This window comes from Labeo rohita, chromosome 18 (genome assembly GCF_022985175.1).
Source record: "Labeo rohita strain BAU-BD-2019 chromosome 18, IGBB_LRoh.1.0, whole genome shotgun sequence".
Lineage (NCBI taxonomy): Eukaryota > Metazoa > Chordata > Actinopteri > Cypriniformes > Cyprinidae > Labeo > Labeo rohita.
The window spans coordinates 23,993,303-24,013,521 of record NC_066886.1 but is presented as its reverse complement, the minus strand read 5'-3'; the positions used below and the strand labels follow the sequence as shown (position 1 = coordinate 24,013,521).

General features: G+C 41.9%; 2 protein-coding genes across 5 annotated transcripts in view; both read left to right on the top strand.

Moving 5' to 3' along the window:
- reln (reelin) overlaps nucleotides 1–3,080 on the top strand; it is a 99,824-nt gene extending 96,744 nt beyond the window's left edge. For 2 of the 4 annotated variants that reach the window (XM_051134418.1, XM_051134419.1), the window contains one exon: nucleotides 1,879–3,080. In XM_051134418.1, the coding sequence (XP_050990375.1) occupies nucleotides 1,879–1,975 (97 nt within the window). In that variant the 3' untranslated portion in view covers nucleotides 1,976–3,080. Of the gene's footprint in view, nucleotides 1–1,388 lie in introns of all 4 variants that reach the window. The other 2 variants (XM_051134417.1, XM_051134416.1) reach the window with 1 other exon arrangement.
- Nucleotides 3,081–11,677: 8,597 nt separating this feature from the next.
- LOC127180969 (fibulin-7) lies at nucleotides 11,678–20,181 on the top strand. Its single transcript, XM_051135392.1, has 8 exons — nucleotides 11,678–11,864; nucleotides 13,539–13,698; nucleotides 13,892–14,062; nucleotides 15,086–15,211; nucleotides 17,072–17,254; nucleotides 17,570–17,707; nucleotides 17,789–17,924; nucleotides 17,992–20,181. The coding sequence occupies exons 1-8, from the start codon at nucleotides 11,790–11,792 to the stop codon at nucleotides 18,350–18,352; spliced, it is 1,350 nt and encodes a 449-aa protein (XP_050991349.1). The 5' UTR covers nucleotides 11,678–11,789; the 3' UTR covers nucleotides 18,353–20,181.
- Nucleotides 20,182–20,219: the final 38 nt, after the last annotated feature.

Sequence of the window (20,219 nt, the reverse complement as noted above, 5' to 3'; positions counted from 1 at the left end):
ACGGCGAACATAATCCATAACGTGTGACAGAAGAGTAATCCTTACAACGAGCTAGAGTCCAGAAAGGCAGGCGGCGAGACAGACGAAACGCGATGGCCAGGCGAGAATACGAAACTTAGGAAACCAGGAACTCAGGAAACTAGGAAACAGTGCTAGCACTAGGACAGCGCTAAACGCAACTGATACTATACTCCACATAAACACTCCACAATAATGGGTGCTTACCGAGTGAAAGTCCGGGGCTTAAATAGGGCTGCTGATTGGCCACAGGTGTCTGGCGCAATCAGCGTGGTGGATAATGGGAGATGTAGTTCGGGGTGTGGATCAACAGTCTGTGTGTGATACTGGAGCGAGAGCGACATCTGGTGGTGAGCGGTCCGCAGAACACCGACCAGATTCGTGACACCGACCCAGTCTTTGCGAAGTGAACATGCAATAAAGATCAAACACCTTTAACAAAAAAGGTAAAACTGTGATATAGGGCAATTTTGAAGTTGAGGGAGAACATGAGATGGGAGTTTTTCGACATACCCTAACTGCCATGAAACAGAAAAAAAGGCAGAGTAAGACAAGATGAGCCTTTGACATTAAAAAGTATATAAATTGTACTATTTTTATGAAAATAACCTATCATTTCACTAGATAAGACCCTTCTTCCTCGGTTGGGATCACTTACAACCCCATTTGGGATCATTTGAAGCCGCATTTAAACTGCATTTTAGAAGTTCAAAATCGGGGCCATAGAAGTCCACTTTTTGGAGAAAAAAGCTGAAATGTTTTCCTCAAAAAACATAATTTCTTTCCAACTGAAGAAAGAAAGACATGAACATTTTGAATGACGAGGCAGTGAGTACATTATCTGTAAATTTTTGTTCTGGAAGTGGACTTCTCCTTTAAGCTTCTTGGAGGGGTAAAAATGAATGGAAATTTTATTGTGCCATGTCACTGTAAACTTCAGTCTGCTAATAAAGAAAATGGCTTGCATATAATACCTGCAGTGTAAAAAATTGTTTTGTCTGGTAACCTAAAAAGTTGCTGCTTAACAAAATAAACTGGGTTTCCAAAATATATAACATAATAACAAAGTTGTTTTTAAAGTGTATTATGATGTTGACAAAAGCCTTAAATGAGATTAAAATGCCCTATACAGTTGATTCAAATATTACATGTGTGTACATGCTTAGTGAAGAGCCTCTGAAGAGTCGGTTCACCCAACCCAGGTCCCTTAATTGTGATTATATTTGTCCATAAGCCATTGCTAACTTTGTGTGTCGTGGCTGTATCTCCACTAGTCCAAAGACTCACAGATAAGCACAGATCCCTTTCACCGGTCCTTCACCCTCATCACAGCACCATCTCCCACCCTCCTGTCCCTTCATGCTTTGCAGACGCCCCTTCCTGTCCTGGCTGCGTTCCTGGCTCATTGGTCCCAACCTGACGGACAGAAGAGGCAATGACAGGCTAAGCAATAGCAACTCTCCGATTTTTTTCCACATTTTTTTGACACTGTCTGTCTGTCCTCCTCACAAACCTCTCACTGTTATTACGTTTGGTCTCTTGATTCTTTTTCCATCTGTCAGTCTTTCCTCAAGCTCCAACCTCAAGCACTACTATAGATGTCTTCACTCAAAACCTGAACCGGATTGTTGTCTTGGTCATATACAAAGCAATTATGATGAACTAGCTCCAAAAGACCATTAAATTAAATGATGACAGTGTTTGAGGTTATGAGTGAACGATCGATTTGATTCTGTAGTTTGTGGATTCAGTACTATGTGAATTTTTAAAGAAGCCTAGTTATGAATTAGAATAGTGATTGCACACAAGAACTCTTTACTCACATCGTTTAACCTTTGCCTGCTTTCTTCTTCTTCACAGCACCCGTAAACAAAACTACATGATGAACTACTCCAGACAGACTGGTCTACACCACTACTACAACAGGAAGAGGCGGGCGTTGCGGCAACGAACCTAAACGCTTCAAAAAAAAAAAAAAACTTGCCAGTCACACATTAATCTGTTGGCTACAATCTGCTTTCCCTGATGAGAAAACACCATGTCAGGTCACTTATGTCAGCATATGGCCATACTCTGTCATCTGAATGATACATTGGACCATCTAGACCCATTTCTAGCCAATCATTGCCTTCCCAGAGCAGTGTGATGGGAAAGACAAGCACCTAAATGTGGCAATTTTTGTATACTATCTATGAACTGTTAGGTTTCCTAATTATGTTTATTATAATCTTGTTTGAAATTTCCTGATGTGAACGACTGCAAAGCTCTCCTGCTCTCACCTCACTTTCTACCACACTGTGAAGTTATTCTGATGGTTATGATGATCATTACTAATGCTGATAAAGTTCTGAAGTAGAACCACAAAGGAGAACTGAAGAAGACTCATACTGAATCAGTTTCTTGGATGAAGATAATGACAATGTGTTTTGCTGTTGTGTGTCTGTGGGTTCGTTTTGTGATGCTTTGATTGTGGTGTTCCAATCATTTGTTAGTTTTATACTAACTTGTATCTTTTGGGCTTTGATCATTTTTCCTTTGTGAAACAAGGCAAGTGAAGGTGTTAGCCTTGGGGAGGGAAAAAGAATCAAGCAGAGAATGAAAAGAAAGAATACATTTAAAAAGAGAGACTAACAATGTTTTGTTGTTGTTGATAAATCACTTTTTTATATATCTTGGTTCCTTAAAAATATTTATGGTAAATGGTTGTCCACTAAACCTATTTAAAATACACTGTGGGTGAAATCTGTGTTGTTTTTTTTCTGTTTCTTTGTTTCATTTCAAGTTTTTTTTTTATTATTTTATTTAGGTTTAAGTTATTAGGTCAGGTTCTTGGTTGCGATTGATACCCTTCCCTTCTCATTCAGAGTCATCCAGTTGTGCTGTTAGACGTTTCCTCATTTTCCCTCTTTCTTTGATTACCTGTCAGTGTTGTTTATGATGTTACCTTCTCCCCTTCTTGGTGTAGCTCTCCAATATAGCAAGTTCTTGTATATATATATTGTATATAAATATATATATGCAGGGATCCATCAGCCTTATAAAAGGGAAATAAAAAAAAACTCTCAAAACCTCAAACTAAAGCGTGTTGATTTATTAAGGTGTTACATTTTTTCTCCATGATTTTCCCCTCTGCCAAAATCACATTTAGGGTGAAGTGGGGAGACAGCTTTAACCCACAGACTAATGAAGAACTCACAGCAACAGTGTGGAAGAAACTGTGGAGTTGGCAACATGTTCCAGGAAAGCATCCATCTGATTTGACTTTATCGGCCACCATCGTTTTTACACTAATGAGAATATCCGATCTGTGCACACACAAATGCACGTATCCAATTCATATCAGATTTATTTCCACATATGAATGAGACCTGAAACCAATCTATTCCTAGAATAGCGGAATGCATATGCTTAATTTGTGGATCATATCTGATATGTACCACTTGGGAGAAAAAAAAACTAGCTGTCCATACAAAAGGTGTTTACATACTGTTTGCAGCTTTGGAGCAACAGAGCAAACGTAGGTAGAAAATATAGCTGCAAGCAGCAATTGCGGGGCCAAGCACAAAAGAGGCAGAATGAGGAGCTAAGCATGGCTAGGACCAACAGACCAACTACAACAATGAGTAATTAAAGCCATTTTAGGATGATACCAGTTGAAATGGCTGAAAAATCAGAAATACAACCACTAATAATATAATTTATTGGCTTATCACTTTTGACCAATAGGTGGTGCTGTTCTTTAAATTGATGTAGCCTTTTCTGTGTGAGGTGACAATGACACACACAAAGTTTGGTGTCATTATGTCAAAGCTTTGCAAAAGTACACCCTCAGAGTCATTTTGGCATCAAGCCTCAAATTTGTAGTGGCGCTGTACGAAAATGGTTCCATTTACCAACACAAAATCCATAATGGTCTAGGAGGAGTTTGAACAAGTAGGTTTTGTACATTAATCAAAATGGCGGGAAGGAAGTTCGGCCAACTATGGTATAATAGGTCTGTATGTTGTCGGCATGACCCAAGGAATGTTTTGAGACCAGGTTCGTTACAATAGGCTAATGCAATCAGAAGTAAGTTTTTAGCATTGTTGGAAATTTCATTATTAATGTTTAATGAATGGTGTATTACTTCTGACCAATAGGTGGTGCTGTTACCAAATTGATGTGGCCTGGTCAGTGTGAGGTGAAAAAAAATTGGTGCAAAATTTGGTGCAAATATCTTACAAAGATGCCGCCTCAGATGCAGTTTGGCATCTTTCCAGAAAACTCGTTAAAGTGCTAAACGAAAACCATTTCGTATATCTACACGAAATCCATAACTTTTTGCCAGCAAGGTCTGAAGATGATCAGATCAAATTGGTGAAAAACAGTCTAGGAGGAGTTCAAAAAAGTAGCTTTTGTACATTAATCAAAATGGAGGACAGGATGCTTGGCCAATATTGGTATAATGGGTATCAATGTTTTCGGCTTGACCCAAGGAATCTATTGAGATCACTTTCATAACAATATGCTAATGTCAGCAGAAGTTATTAGCATTTTTGTAATTTTTTTATAATTTTTGGCCACAAGGTGGCGCTGCCAGCAAACTTTTTGAGTACTGTCAGGGCATGGTGCCGAAGACACATTTCATTTCACACGAGTTTCGTATGTGTTCAATGCGTTCGTAAAATATAGCATTTTTTGACAAAATTCAATGTTTTGTAATTTTTGGCCAAACCATTCAGAAGTTATAACCAAAAATAACAATTTTTCATATCTCCAGACCACTAGGTGGCACTGTGCCGAAACACTGCAGGTAGCCTCAGGTCATGCTTGTTATAACACACACCAAATTTGGTCTCAATACGAAAAAACAGTGCATAGATATAGCCTAACATCCACTTTTGTGTGCTTTTCGTTGAACTTTTTTTTTAACTTTTTGCCAGCATGGTGAGAAGATGATCTGAGTAAATTTTGGTGAAAATCAGACAAACCGTCTAGGGCGAGTTCGAAAAAGTAGGTTTTACAAACAAAAAATTATAGAAAAAGAACTAAACCTTACAATTTTTTAATTTTTTATTCGACTCGACATGAGCCAAGGAATCAGGAAAATTTTCATTCTGTGGCGTATGGTTCAAAAGTTATTAGCATAAACATGAGTGAAACTTTGGACAAGTGGTGGTGCTACAGAGTTTGAGTTAGAGACTCCAAATTTGGTATGGTTAATGATGGGACTGTGCTCTATCAGTGTGCCAAATTTCACAACTTTCCCACAAGCGGTTCTATGCACTGCCATAAACTCAAGAGCAGAAGAAGCAGCGGAAGAAGAGGAATAATGAAATCTAATGGATACAATAGGTGCCATCGCACCTTCGGTGCTTGGCCCCTTATTATGCAGTACGTGACCTCGCAAACACAAAACCTTATGATTGAGGTCCTATACAACTATACACCATTGCTGCAACCATGAGTTAATTTATTCACTCATCCTTCTGATCTAAATTCAGATGCACTACTATTGCATTATGAGGCTCTGTGTAAGTGTGATGTTGCTGAGCCAGTTGTAAATAAAAAGCCCCTTATGTTCTAGCACTAAGCATTGCTGGGTTTCACACAGGTCACTCATATTCCACCCTTTTACTGCAAAAAGCCTGCTTTTACATTGCACTTAATGTTGAACATGTTGGGAACTGAACCCTACGTAGTTATGTTGGTAATGAACTATAAATAGAAATTGAGCCCATGGTGAAAGACTACTTGTCACGCTTGCACAAGGATGAGACCAGAGAGGGAAGTAAAACAGAATGATATGATGTTTATTAGCAGATTCTATTAAAGGCAATAAGCATGAAATCGTAACAGCAGATAGTCTTAGGAGCAGTGGAGAGTAGCAGGAGCACACACCGGAGGTTCTGAGCAGAAATGGGTCGGGAGCTAGCATCAGGGTAGTGAACGGTAGACCAGACAAACACTGAATGAAGGAGCAGTCTATTTATAGGGCGTGGTAACGAGCGTCAGGTGATAATCAGAACTCCGGTGAGGCAGAACGAGTAGGTGGTGCTGTGGGTGACGTGGCAGATAGAGGTGGCTGTGGTGAATGCCTGACATTACCCCCTCCTCCAGGGGCGGCTCCCGATGCCCTAACACGACGCCGAGGACGGCCGCGACTGCGAGGGGCCGGCCGATTAGGGTGGCTGCGGTGGAACTCCAGCAAGAGTAATGGATCCAGGACATCATCTCTATTCACCCAAGATCTTTCCTCCGGGCCGTACCCCTCCCAGTCAATGAGGTATTCCAGGCGACCCCCTCGACGTCGTGAGTCCAGGATCTCCCGTACGGTGAAGACGGAGGGTTGGTCCAGGATTTCCGGAGGAGGGGGTTCAGCTTCAGCTCCAGGGGCGTCTGTGGCAGAGGGAGAGAAGGGTTTTAGGAGGGAGACGTGAAAAGTGGGATGAATTCTGTACCTGGGTGGGAGCTGAAGCTGGTATGTCACGTTGTTGATCTGCCTCAGGATGCGAAAGGGACCAATGTAGCGGGGACTCAGCTTACGGCAGGGCAAGCGAAGTCGCAGGTCACGGGTAGAGAGCCAGACGAGATCCCCTGGTTGGAAATGGGGTGCTGCTCGTCTCCTAGCATCGGCGAAGATCTTGTGTCGTCTTACAGCCCGCTGTAGATGGTGATGAGCTGAGTCCCACACTCTCTCGCTCTCTCGAAACCAGTGGTCGACAGCTGGAACATTGGAGGGTTCCTCCGTCCAGGGGAACAGCGGAGGCTGGTAACCGAGTACGCACTGGAATGGTGTTAGGCCGGTGGTATTCTGGCGGAGAGAGTTCTGTGCGTACTCGGCCCACGGGAGGAACCTGCTCCAGCTGTGCTGGTCGTCCTGGCAGTATGCACGGAGGTAGCGTCCAAGCTCCTGGATCTTCCTCTCAGTCTGGCCGTTAGTCTGTGGATGGTAACCAGATGATAAGTAAACAGAAATACCCAATAGCTTAAAGAAAGCTTTCCATACGTGGGAAGTGAATTGAGGACCCCGGTCCGAAACGATCTCCTCCGGTAGACCATAGTGCCAGAAGACTTGGTGGAACAGATGCTCTGCTGTTTCCATGGCGGTGGGTAACCCCCTCAGAGGCACCAGTTTGCATGCCTTAGAGAAGCGATCGACGACGACAAGGACACAGGTGTTGCCCTCCGATTCAGGCAGGTCAGTGACGAAATCCACACCAAGATGGGACCAGGGCCTCTCCGGAATGGGTAATGGAACCAGTTTACCTGTAGGAAGTTGACGGGGTGAGTTAGACTTGGCACAGACTGAGCAGCTTTGGACGTACCTGATGGTATCCTGGTGCATACTGGGCCACCAGTAACGAGATTGTATGAGCAAGAGGGTCCTACTGCTGCCTGGGTGTCCAGAGCCCGGAGTCCCGTGAGCTGTGCCCAGAAGGATTTGACGCTGGGAGAGGGGCACGTAGATCTTGCCTTCTGGGCATTCCGGTGGAGCTGGCTCCTGGAGAGTGGCCTGTTGGATCGCTTGATCCATCTCCCAGATGATGGGGCTGACGATGAGTTCTGAGGGTAGAATGGGTTCCGGGTCGGAGGTTGCATCGGGAGCGAATTGTCGAGAAAGTGCATCTGCTGGTATATTTTTGGAACCTGGTCGGTAGGTGATGGTGAAGTTGAAACGTGTCAGGAAGAGTGCCCATCGGGCTTGCCTAGGGTTCAGACGGCGAGCTTCACGGAGATACTGCAAGTTCTTATGATCGGTTATAATGGTGAATGGATGAGTCGCTCCTTCCAACCAATGACGCCACTCTTCCAGGGCCAATTTGATCGCCAGAAGCTCTCTATTACCGATGTCATAATTTTGCTCCGCCGGAGTCAGCTTAGGCACAGGGATGGAGGACAGGGGGTTCGCCGACCGCTTGTGATAGCACCGCTCCGACGCCGATGGTGGAGGCGTCCACTTCCACGGTAAACGGGCGTTCAGGGTCCGGATGTTGTAGAACAGGAGCAGTGCTAAAGGTGGTCTTCAGCCGTTCGAATGCTTTGTGGGCAGCGGGGTTCCAGAGGAGTTGTTTGGGTTTACCCCGCAGGAGGGAGGTTAATGGGGCGGTGATGGTGCTGTAATCCACGATGAACCGGCGATAGAAGTTGGTGAATCCTAGGAAGCGCTGAAGTTCTTTGACACTGTTGTGTAGTGGCCATTTCTGGATAACATTGACTTTCCCCTGGTCCATCTGCACGCCCTCGGCACTGATGTTGTAACCTAGGAACTGGACGGTGGATTGATGGAACTCACACTTCTCCAACTTGAGGAACAGACTGTGCTGGCGAAGTTTCTGGAGGACCTGCTGGACATGCTGGCGATGTTCGGCCTGGTTCCGGGAGTAGATCAGGATATCGTCGATATAGACCACCACAAACCGATGCAGGTACTCCCGGAACACCTCATTCATAAACGTCTGAAAGACGGAGGGACTGATGGACAAACCGTACGGCATCACCCGATATTCATAGTGGCCAGTAGGTGTTATGAAGGCCGTCTTCCACTCGTCTCCCCTACGAATACGAATGAGGTTGTATGCACTCCGCAGGTCCAGCTTCGTGAAGACCCGGGCTCCACGAAGCTCTTCGAGGGCGGCTGGCACCAGGGGCAACGGATACGGCTGCTGGATGATTTGGGAGTTGAGCTGTCGGTAGTCAGTGCAGGGTCTCAAACCTCCATCCTTCTTGCCCACGAAGAAGAAGCTTGAAGCGGCCGGCAAGGTAGATGGTTGAATAAAACCTTGTTTCAGGGCCTCCTCGATGTATTCCTCCATCGCCTGGTGCTCCGGGATGGACAGTGGATAGACCTTGCCCTTAGGTAGCTTGGCATCAGGCAGCAGATCAATCGCGCAGTCCCATGGCCGATGCGGTGGTAGATGAGTGGCTGCTTGTTTGCTGAAGACATCCTGGAACGCCACGTACTCCGCCGGGATTTCTGGAGGATTTTCGAGTTCAGGACTCTCCACGAGTGTAGATGACAGCGTCACAGGAACAGGAAGTGGTTGAGGAAGGTTGGAGAGACAATGTTCAAAGCAGCGATCACTCCAGCCGATGACATCACAGGGATCCCAGCGGAGAGTGGGCCGATGTTGTTGCAGCCAGGGGCGTCCCAGGATGATACTCACGGTGGAATCCTCCAGTACCAAGAACCGAATCCGTTCAGAATGAAAGAGTCCAACTTGTAAAGTGATGTATGGTGTTGAATGACGAATCCGCCCACGCCAAAGTGGTTTTCCCTGAATCGTTCGTACTGCATATTCGCACTGTGACGTTGACGTGATAGATGTAGTTGATTTAAACATTCTTGTGCAATGAAGTTGCCGGATGACCCCGAATCAACAAGAGCAGAAACAGACAGCGTACAATCAGCAGTACGTAATGTAACCGGTATGAGTGTCAGATGAGTGGTTTCAACGTCAGATAGAATGGTACTCACCACTGGGCGTGGGGGCCGAACGGGGCAGTTACGGATGTGATGACCAGGTTGACCGTAGTAAATACATAGACCCATGGTGATGCGTCGGTTTCTTTCAGTGCGAGATAATCATGTAGAATCCACTTGCATAGGTTCTGGTACTGGAGTAGAAGCAGCCACCGAAAGCAGACTGAGGAGCGGTTACCGGAAGCTGGCAGGCGGCTAGTCGCTGGGACACACACGAGAGGTGCGTTGAAGGAAAGTTTCCAGGCCAATGGAGTCGTCATATAACGCCATGGCGGCGCGGATTTCCGGGTTGAGTCCTTGACGATATGCTCCGAGAAGTGCGGTCTCGTTCCAGCCACTAGCCGCCGCCAGAGTGCGGAAGCGGAGTGTGTAGTCGTTCACCGAGGAAGTACCTTGCTGTAACCGGAAAAGCTGGTCGGAGGTAGTGAGCGTGTCGGTGACTGTACTGAAGACCTCAGAGAAATGAGCGGTAAACTGTTCATATGAATTGATAATCGGATTATTAGCATTCCAAATCGCTTTTGCCCATTGGAGGGCCTTACCAGTCAACAGGGAGATGAGAAATTATCTTAGTGTTGTCGGAGGAAAACTGTTGTGGTTGCATCTGGATGTACAAATTTACTTGGAGAAGAAAACCGCTACACTCAGCCGCTTCACCCGCAAACGTTGCAGGTAAGGCCATGGGACTTCCTGAGGCAGATGGCGGGGTAGGTGTTGGTCTTAAGGCCGCCTTGAAGGCATTCCATTAGCGGATCTGTGACTTGCGGTGTTTCGGTGCTCATTGTAGATAATAGTTGTAGAGGTCTGGTCTTCTGTCACGCTTGCACAAGGATGAGACCAGAGAGGGAAGTAAAACAGAATGATATGATGTTTATTAACAGATTGTATTAAAGGCAATAAGCATGAAATCGTAACAGCAGATAGGTTGAGTTGACTTTCCTGATATAAAGAGTTCAAAGGCAGTCTTAGGAGCAGTGGAGAGTAGCAGGAGCACACACCGGAGGTTCTAAGCAGAAATGGGTCTGGAGCTAGCATCAGGGTAGTGAATGGTAGACCAGACAAACACTGAATGAAGGAGCAGTCTATTTATAGGGCGTGGTAGCGAGCGTCAGGTGATAACAATCAGAACTCCGGTGAGGCAGAACGAGTAGGTGGTGCTGTGGGTGACGTGGCAGATAGAGGTGGCTGTGGTGAATGCCTGACACTACTGTACTTTTTTATTTTTTAGTTTATTTTTTTTTTACCTATTTATATACCGCTTTTAACAATACAGAATTGCGACAAAGTGGCTGTACAATATTAAATAGGAAATAGTGCATCAATAATGCAAAAGGGCAACAGTAAACACTCAATTTTCAGTTAAAGGCAGTTCATCATTGAATTCAATGATGTCATCATCCAGCTCAGTTCAGTTCAAATAGTATACGATATTATTTGAAAATAAAGTGTCCCCAACTAAGCAAGCCAGAGGCGACAGCGACAAGGAACCAAAACTCCATCGGTGACAGAATGGAGAAAAACCTTGGGAGAAACCAGGCTCAGTCAGGGGGCCAGTTCTCCTCTGGCCAGACGCAGAGGACTCATCTGGTTCCCGTAATCTTGTGCCCATGGCCGTCTAGGTGACGAGGTCTTCACTGAGGATCCGTCTCTGGGGCTCATCTAGTTGATGTCATCTACTTTGCATCTTCACTAGGCTATTCATTGCTGTTTTTTTATTTGTTTGTTTGTTTGTTTGTTTGTTTTAATGCAGTGCAAACTACGTGGTGGTATAATAGGATGTTTTATGACCCTTTAATGGTCTACCTACTGTAATAAGAAATGAATCCATAAAAAAAATATTTTTTTGTTTTATGAAACCATCAATTTCAAAATGTACTGTTACTTTCTACATATTTCCATGATTGTTTCTCTCCATCGTGGAATTTTGATTTGAGCCTTGTGTTTTGATTAAATGTTAAATTTATCTGTGTAATTAACTAATTCTTGTACATTTTTTATTATTGGGCACAGATAAAAAAAAAAAGAATCATGCATAATAATGTCAAAAACATGTTTTAAGAAATAGTTTAGAAATTGGTTTTTTTCTGTCCATTCAGTAAACACCCCAACTAACCTGTGGTTTACGGGGAAAAAAGTCCTGTGTTTGCTTTCATAACATCCTCTTATAGCAGCAACCTCATTCTGAAGGCGTTTTGATGCTGAGCAAGTAACATATATGGAGCTTAACAGAAACAGAGCCTTTTCTTGAAAGAATTCACAACACAAAGACATTAAATTACCATAATCACTGTATCCACTCAACGATTTAATGAAGATGATGAACCGAAGATATGCTGTACTGCTTTCAGTATTCATCTGTCAAGTTTATACCATGCTGGCTCAGGTAAGTGAAATTCATTGTGTTCCATAAATAACAAAAACTTCAGTAGAAGCTTTGATATCAGTGCTTTGTTTTTGTGTGATTTAACATCTTGTACACTGAAAAAGAGTAAGAGTTCACTTATATTTCACTGCAAGCCAACTATCAGACCTGTCTAATAGCAAGAAACATTTTGCAGAAAAGATGTTAAATTCAACTGCTTAAAATGTTTCAGTACAAATGAGTTAATTCAGAGAAGTAGGTCAAGGGTTGAAGCTAAACGCCCTGTTTACATCTTCACAGTGGTTGTGCTCACTCTCTGATGATTATTATCATACAAGATGATGGTATAAAATATCCTCTAAGCTTCTGCAAAGGTATTTTTCACTGTAAATGTGTCTGATTTGATCTGATTTTGTAGAAAGTCCAATGGTAAAACTAGTTTTTGTCAAGCTTGTTTGATAAAATGTACCAGAAAAAGCCCCTATATTTTTTATTTCTTGTAACTGAAATAGGGGCAATATAAATTCTTGAAACAAAATTATGAAAATTCTTTGCATTCCGACATACTGTAGGCTTACTGTCTGACTATTGCACTTATTTTAACCTGCAGTACTGCACAAGCCTACACAACCACTCTATTCAGAGGGATTGGAGGATAAACAACATGGAATGTTTTGATGTTCCTTAAAGAGAACACTGTTAAACTGAACATCAGCAGCTGCACCTCACAACTAATGTGTCTCCAACACTGCTGCTCTATCACTTAACCAACTGTTTTTACAGGAACTTCAAATATTTATCTTGCTTATGTAAGTTCTGCAAGATGAAAACATGAAATAGAAAAAAGGAAAGCATAGTGCCCTTCCCCTCATTTACAGCCAATAAGAAGAAAGGGTCATATTACAGTCGTTACAATTGATTGTCATGAATAATGGATCAAGAATGAAATTACCACATGTTCAAAATGTTGATTATCAAAGTGTAGGAGAAAAATGAAAAACAAAAGTCTACAGAACTGCAGAACTCAAATCACAGAGGGTTTCATAGGATCTCAAAGCAGCAAAATTAATGGACACAGCAGACAACAATCTACAAGATCAAGAGCCAGGAACATTTCTGTGCACCAGTGAATGTAAAGCTTTGCATACAGACTGGACACTGACGCCATATGCATTCATAACCATAATCCTAAATCAGCTGTTAATTATACAATATTTCAACAATTTTTCATGTTTAGATCATGAAAGTGTTAGGATAATGAATGCAGGCCCTTGTAATAAAAACCAAGACAGGGTGGATGGAAATATAGAAGTACAGTTATCAGTCCTTTGTTGTGCTTTTCACAGCAAGCAGGTGAGGAACATTGTAGTCTTTATTTGTACCATCATGAGAGGGTAAAATTAATGTTCATACATTTCCATTATCAACTAGTTATATATAATGCATAGGATTACAAAGGGTTTTACAAAGGATTACAAGTGATGATGTTTCTCCGCTGCTATGAACCTGAGGGCTGATTCTGAAACAGCAGTTTGGATGTGATTTTAGACAGTCTGTGCCTAGTGGGTCTTGTGTATTCTTAATAAAATATAACAGAAAATTGTGCATCTGAACTGTCTGAAGCTGTACTGGATCTGGATGGGTCATACGGACATCTTATGCAACAGTAAGTAATGAGTGTGCGTGTTTTCTCAGGACTGTCCCAGTAAGCAAGATCTACAGAACTCAATTCAGCAGGCTCACAAACTACTTTCAGCACAGGAAGCTTCGTATCTGCAGAGTCTTCGTACTTTGAAGAAGAAACTGAACCTACTGCATCACAGTGTTGCACGCCTGCCTGCTAAAGCAAAGAATTGTAAGTATTACATGAGACCAGCTCCAGTTTTGATACTACAGACATAAAACAATGGCAAACAAGCCAAATGTTTAAACGAAATGACAAATCAAACTGAATTATATGGCAAGAATGCTTAATATAATTTAAAGCATAACTCTTAGCAATACTCTTAATTTAAACTCTCTGCACTTTCCGCATCCATATTCCACAGTCACTTGTCCTAACCTGGATGCTCCTGTCAATGGAAAAAAGCTGGGCAAGATTCTGTTTCCTGGCCATGAAGTTCATTTCCTGTGCGATGTGGGCTTTGAGCTGGTGGGTTCAGAGACGCGGCAGTGTAAAGATTCGCTCAGCTGGAGCGGTCAGCAGCCTGTCTGCAAAGGTGAGATCTGAAGCTCCTCAATCCAATTTATCCCTATCTATCTCAGTCTTGTGGGTGGTAAAAAAGTCATTCTTTCAAACCTGGAGCCTTCTCCAGTTAGCATGGGAATGTTTATGAACTTATGAATGGCTGGTGGAACCCGAGCCTCGTCTCTATCATCAGAGTAATCTTTCAGTTCCATAATAGAAACATCTTTTCCTTGAAAACAAACCTGTCAACTGTACAAAAATGCATACACAGTACTACTATATTAGCTAAATTTTATTTGAAGGTGTTGTAGGTGAGTTTTTATTAGATATATCTTTTCCAACTGTGTTTCTCAGTTTTGTTGCTGCAGATTGTGGAAAGTCTTTTCTTCTCCAGCATGTAAAGATGCACAAAGCGAGGTCCATCAAGAAACAGTTTACAGAGTCTGAACTAGCACAAAGCCTAGACCAGAAACCCTACTGAATGCCTTTGAGATTACCTTAACGTAACCCAACATCTGATCACGTGGCTGACCGCAATGACACTGTTGTGTATTATTAAATAATACATTTCAAAACCCTGAATCTCTGTACTGCTGTAACATCTTCCACTGGATGTTGAATATGGATTTGCTCCCATTCACACAACATCATTGAGGTCACTGTTCAAAATGGTGTTTCAGTTGATCCTGAAGATGTTTGGTGAGATACTCTGGGTTTTGTGTAGGCCAGTCAAGTTTTTCAAAGCCAGACTCAGTAAACTACATGACAACCACTTTTCTTTGTGCACATGAATATTGCCAGCAGAAAAGCACCCTCCCCAACCTGATGCTGCAAAGCTGGAAGCACAGGATTGTCATCATATGGTGTAGCATGAAGACTTGTGTTCAATGAAATTTCACTCCCTTTCAGGTCAAAAATGTATCAGTGAAACAATTGAAGTGAGAAATCATTTACCTTTGTGAAAAACACTAGACTTCTGCAAAGCGGTCTGATCACCGCGTTATAGTTTTGCTTCTAGGCTCTGAATATTCACTGAATAACTCTCCTCTCTCAGATATTGATGAATGTCTTTCATCACCTTGTGCCAACGGAGGAACGTGTACAGACAAGGTCAATGGATTTAGCTGTGTCTGTGCTAAGGGCTGGGCTGGACCGATCTGCCAGTCTCCAACTCCAACATGTGGGTTTGAATTTTTTAGAAGCACATTTAGAAACACTACACTCAGAAGCACAACACAGACTCAGAGTTTGATGGTGAAGAACAAAATGATGCTACCAGGTCTATCAAAGTGTACAATTCTGTACCACACCTCAGATGAACAATACACATTTACATTTAATCATTTAGCAGACACTTTTGACCAAAGAGACTTACAAATGAGGACAATAGAAGCAATCAAAACCAATAAAAAAGCAAAAATATGTAAGTCTCGTGTTGGCCTGATGCGGGTCTTAATAAAAATAAAACAAGTCAAACTAATCAAAAAAGAACAGAAAATGCTAGTGTATAAATATAATAGAGTGTGCAAGTGTTAGAGAGTCATCAATATAGATGTTCAAGCATTAGTGGCCTCCTCTGATGGTTGCCAACACTGCAGTAATTACACTCCAGCAACATTTTTATCCTTCCTATGCTGAAGAAACTAAATACACAGATAGAGCAGTCTATGTGGTTACAGCAGCTATCAAAACATAGCCAGGAACATTTTGTCAAACTGTAAGACACTTTTATACCCTTAAAATCCAAAAACTTACAGTATGTCCCATTTGAGTCCAAATGAGTCTAAAGATAAGTCTGCTGATCAGGCAAAGGCTGTGACAGAATTTGGGTGCTTTCCTTCATGTAGGGGTGTAGAAATATTTTTAAAAAATGACATTTTAAAAAAAGTGTTTGAGGTATTTGTTTCAGCTGTGGATTAAGCAACAGTGCTATGAATTCCCAATCGCTCATCTATAGCTTGTGAACCATTCCAGTAAAATTACACAGTAATATGCAATCAAATGCACCTGCTCCTAAATCACTTACAAACAGCTGCAATTTGAATTAGATTGTTAGAAAATGCTCTGTGACAAGTTTCAAAACCTGCAAGCTGCAACCTCTAATACTCCATGCAAAACACAGCCAATGTCCTAGACCAATAAATGGTGGTATCTATTAAAGACTTGATTATACATGACAACCTGACAGTCATGTGAACGGTGCCTACGGCACACAATATCTTGAGGTTTTTATTCTTGTCTTTGTTCAAGAACACCCTACTGAAAAAAAAAAAAAACAGCATGGCTGCTGGTTTAAGCTGGTCCTTAGGTGGTCATGAGCTGGTTTAAGCTGGTTCTTAGCTGGTCATGTACTGGTCCTAAGCAAATAGCTCCTGCTCAGGACCAGCTTAGGAACAGCTAAGGACCAGCTTAAACCAGCAGCCATGCTGTTTTTTTTTTTTTTTCAGTAGGGTGTTCTTGAACAAAGACAAGAATAAAAACCTCAAGATATTGTGTGCCGTAGGCACGTTCACATGACTGTCAGGTTGTCATGTATAATCAAGTCTTTAATAGATACCACCATTTATTGGTCTAGGACATTGGCTGTGTTTTGCATGGAGTATTAGAGGTTGCAGCTTGCAGGTTTTGAAACTTGTCACAGAGCATTTTCTAACAATCTAATTCAAATTGCAGCTGTTTGTAAGTGATTTAGGAGCAGGTGCATTTGATTGCATATTACCAGCTAAAACCTGCAGCCATGCTTCAAAACATACCTAAACAGCATATGCAGGATTTTTCAACAGGGCATGCATTTGTTTTAGTGAAATTGTTGTTAAACATCAGTGTATTGTTTGGATATTCTCATTCAGTATTTCATCATTATTCTATATGGCCTTAGAAAGTAAAGCTGCACTTGATCACAACACTGACATCAGGTTTGACACATGCACCTCACACTCACACAGATGTGTCAAGTATAAACCAGGCTTAATGCTGAAATCTTACTATTGTTCCTATGCTGCACAAATTACACTTTATTTGCTTTTAAATCTCTCTGCAGTTTTTGTCACTATGGCGAACACATCTCCTGTCAGCGCTGGAGCGGCAGCCACATCCTCTTTCCCTCTGACACACACGTCTGCGCTCACCCGTTCGTCCAGATGCAGTCAAGTTCAGGGAACAACCCACTGCACCTGTGAGCCTGGATTCACCATTTCTGCCCATGACAACAGCGTCTGCACAGGTACAATCACTGCAACCAAAAAAAAACTATCAAGGAAGACACTTTTTAATAGCTGTCAAAGATCCCAGCTGAAAAGATGGCGCAAATCCCCATGCTGGTCCAGCTCAAAACTAAATTTCTCCCATTATTTTTACTCTACTCTGGAAGCAGCCAATGCAGTGGATGATGTACTACATGGCTACTCTTGCCTCTTTATTCTTACCTGCTTGTGATGTTAGGCAACTGGCAACTCTTTTCAGTTGCGACAGAAATGCTCCTCTTCCATCCAATGACGTGTTTGTTTCGATCAACTCATTTCTGTATGTATTTTCCTAGACATTGATGAGTGTAAACTGTTCCACAATGGGCAGGCCGGACGTCTGTGTTTGCACACGTGTGTTAACACTGCTGGTGGATACCGATGCACCTGTCCTGCTGGTTACAACATGACCCGTGACGGCCGGAACTGCAAAGGTCATTGATTAATAGCAAAACATGCACTTTTGGATTTTGGATTATGGATTTCATTCTACACCCTTCTGCTTTTCTTCTCAGATATTGATGAATGCAGCACCAGGCAAAACAACTGCACGCGCGAGCAGCTCTGCATCAACACCTATGGAGGCTTTCAGTGCGCTAAAGTGGAGTGTCCACAGATACGTAACGCCACCTATGTCAAAACATCTCCATTGTAAGTAACAAAATGTCTTTCTGTAAAACAAACGGAAACATGTGAAAAGCAGGTTTTGTCTCCACAGGCGCTGTGAGAGGAACCCGTGTCCAGTGGACAGCAGGACCTGTTTTCAGGCACCAAACTCTGTGTCCTTCCACTACATGTCTGTGGTGTCCAACCTCTCTGCTCCACGGGTCATGTTCCGCGTGTCGGCCATCAGAATGATAGGAGACACGCTGCGGTTCGCATTACTGGGCGGCCGCGCCAGGCGTCATTTTGCCGTGCAACGCTCTGATCGTCAGACGGGGGAACTGCTGCTGACGAGTCCTGTACAGGGTCCCACAACGCTGGACGCAGAGGTGGAGATGAGTGAACTGGAAAGGAGAGAACTGCTAGGGCGTTACATCACCAAAATTACCATTTTCGTCTCACCATATGAGTTTTAGAGTTAAGCTACTTGCATTTAGAAGAAATCTGACTACTTAGTTTGTGTATTATTCTTACACATATTTTGAAACACAGACTGAAACAGAGTAGGGGAGACAGGGGGCAATTGTAACCAGTGTTTGGGAAAGTTACTTTTAAAAGTAATGCATTACAATTGTTTTAAATCTGGGCAGGGTTTGCTTGTTCGTTTATAATATAAAAATTTATAATTTTGGCAAACGTAAAAACCCTTTCACACAAAAAGTGAAATGAATCCTGATTCTGAGGTATGAAACTAACTTTTTGGATGTACATTTTTCTTCTGCAGTTTATATGACTGTGAATTTAAACTTACATAGATTTTATCTCTAGGATATTGATAAAAGTTACCATGAACAGTTGTGTTACAATTGCCCCCAAGCCACATGGCCCAGTGTAAGTACCTTGTTTGTCTGTGTTGGCATTCTTTTCTGTTGGAAAATGAAGATATTTAAAACTATATTTAAAATGATTAGTGTTACATATTAAAGGGGTCATATGATGTTGCTAAAAAGAACATTATTTTGTGTATTTGGTGTAATGAAATGTGTTAACGCAGTTTGAGGTTCAAAAAACACATTATTTTTTACATACCGTACATTATTGTTGCTCCTCTCTGTCCCGTTTTTCTAAAAGGTGTCGATTTTTACAAAGCTCATCGTACTGAAAAACACGGTGTGCTCTGATTAGCCAGCTATTCAGTGCATTGTGAGCACAGCATCTCAAGTCGTAACACAAGTCGTAGCTCTCAGAAGACTCCCAGTTCATAAATTGTAATTAAAAGTTCTACAAGGACGTGAACGCTTTTTACAGGTTGGAATCTCGGGAATTCCGACATAGCATGAATGCACCTTTGTGCATATCTTCCCTTCCCACAACGTGACGTAGACATGTGGGGGCGTGTTTGAATGAACCATTTTAGGAAGGCATGGCTGAGTCTTAAGAATATCTCTTTTGGATTGAGACTTTAATCTTTGCAACTTTACAGATCTTATATATGCACAAACAGCTTGTAACACTCCAAAGACAAAGGAAAACATGAAATGGCATCATATGACCCCTTTAAAGAACGTGTTGCTTTTAAAACATTTTAAAAATACAATGAATATTATCTCCACACTTTTGCTCTTTAAAAGCATATGATGTCTTACATCTAAAATAATTTGAATCATATAATAAAAGTTTTAAGTAACATTATTAAACACTACAGCAGTAAAGTGATTACTTTGAGGTTGGCTTTTATTTGAGATACAGTGGGTTATTATGACTTATTTTTCAGTGTTACAATCGCCCCCACCAAGGGGGCAGTTGTAACACTCTAACTTCTTGCATTTAATTTAATATTATAGTCTTGTCCTTATTAGTGAAAATATATCAATTGTATTATTAATTAGTGCACCTATAGTTCTTTCTTATATCAGAAGATGACTGGTGTATTTTAAGTAGTCTGTGAGTTATAAAGGAAAATGTAAAAAATGTTACAGTTGCCCCCTACATGAGTAGTTTTATAGCATTTTGTAATCAGCTCCACTCTGGGTTTCTCTTACTCTGAAAAACTGCTTGACCAATCAAATTGGAAGATCAGAACCAGCAACAATAACTGGTACAGTCGTAACTATTACGTTGCTTAAAGCCAAATGTGTGTATGTAGTTAGACATGTTTGTCATAATGAATATAGTTGTCATACAACATGATTAATATAAGAGGGACCATAATCATCTGTAATCTATTTATTTTAAGCTTTGACCTATGAATAAGATGTACTTTTTCTTTCTAATATATGCTTTTTTTGTCGTTTTAATGTTCGTGTCTCCAGATCAAAATAAATAATCTAAATTTAGAATGAG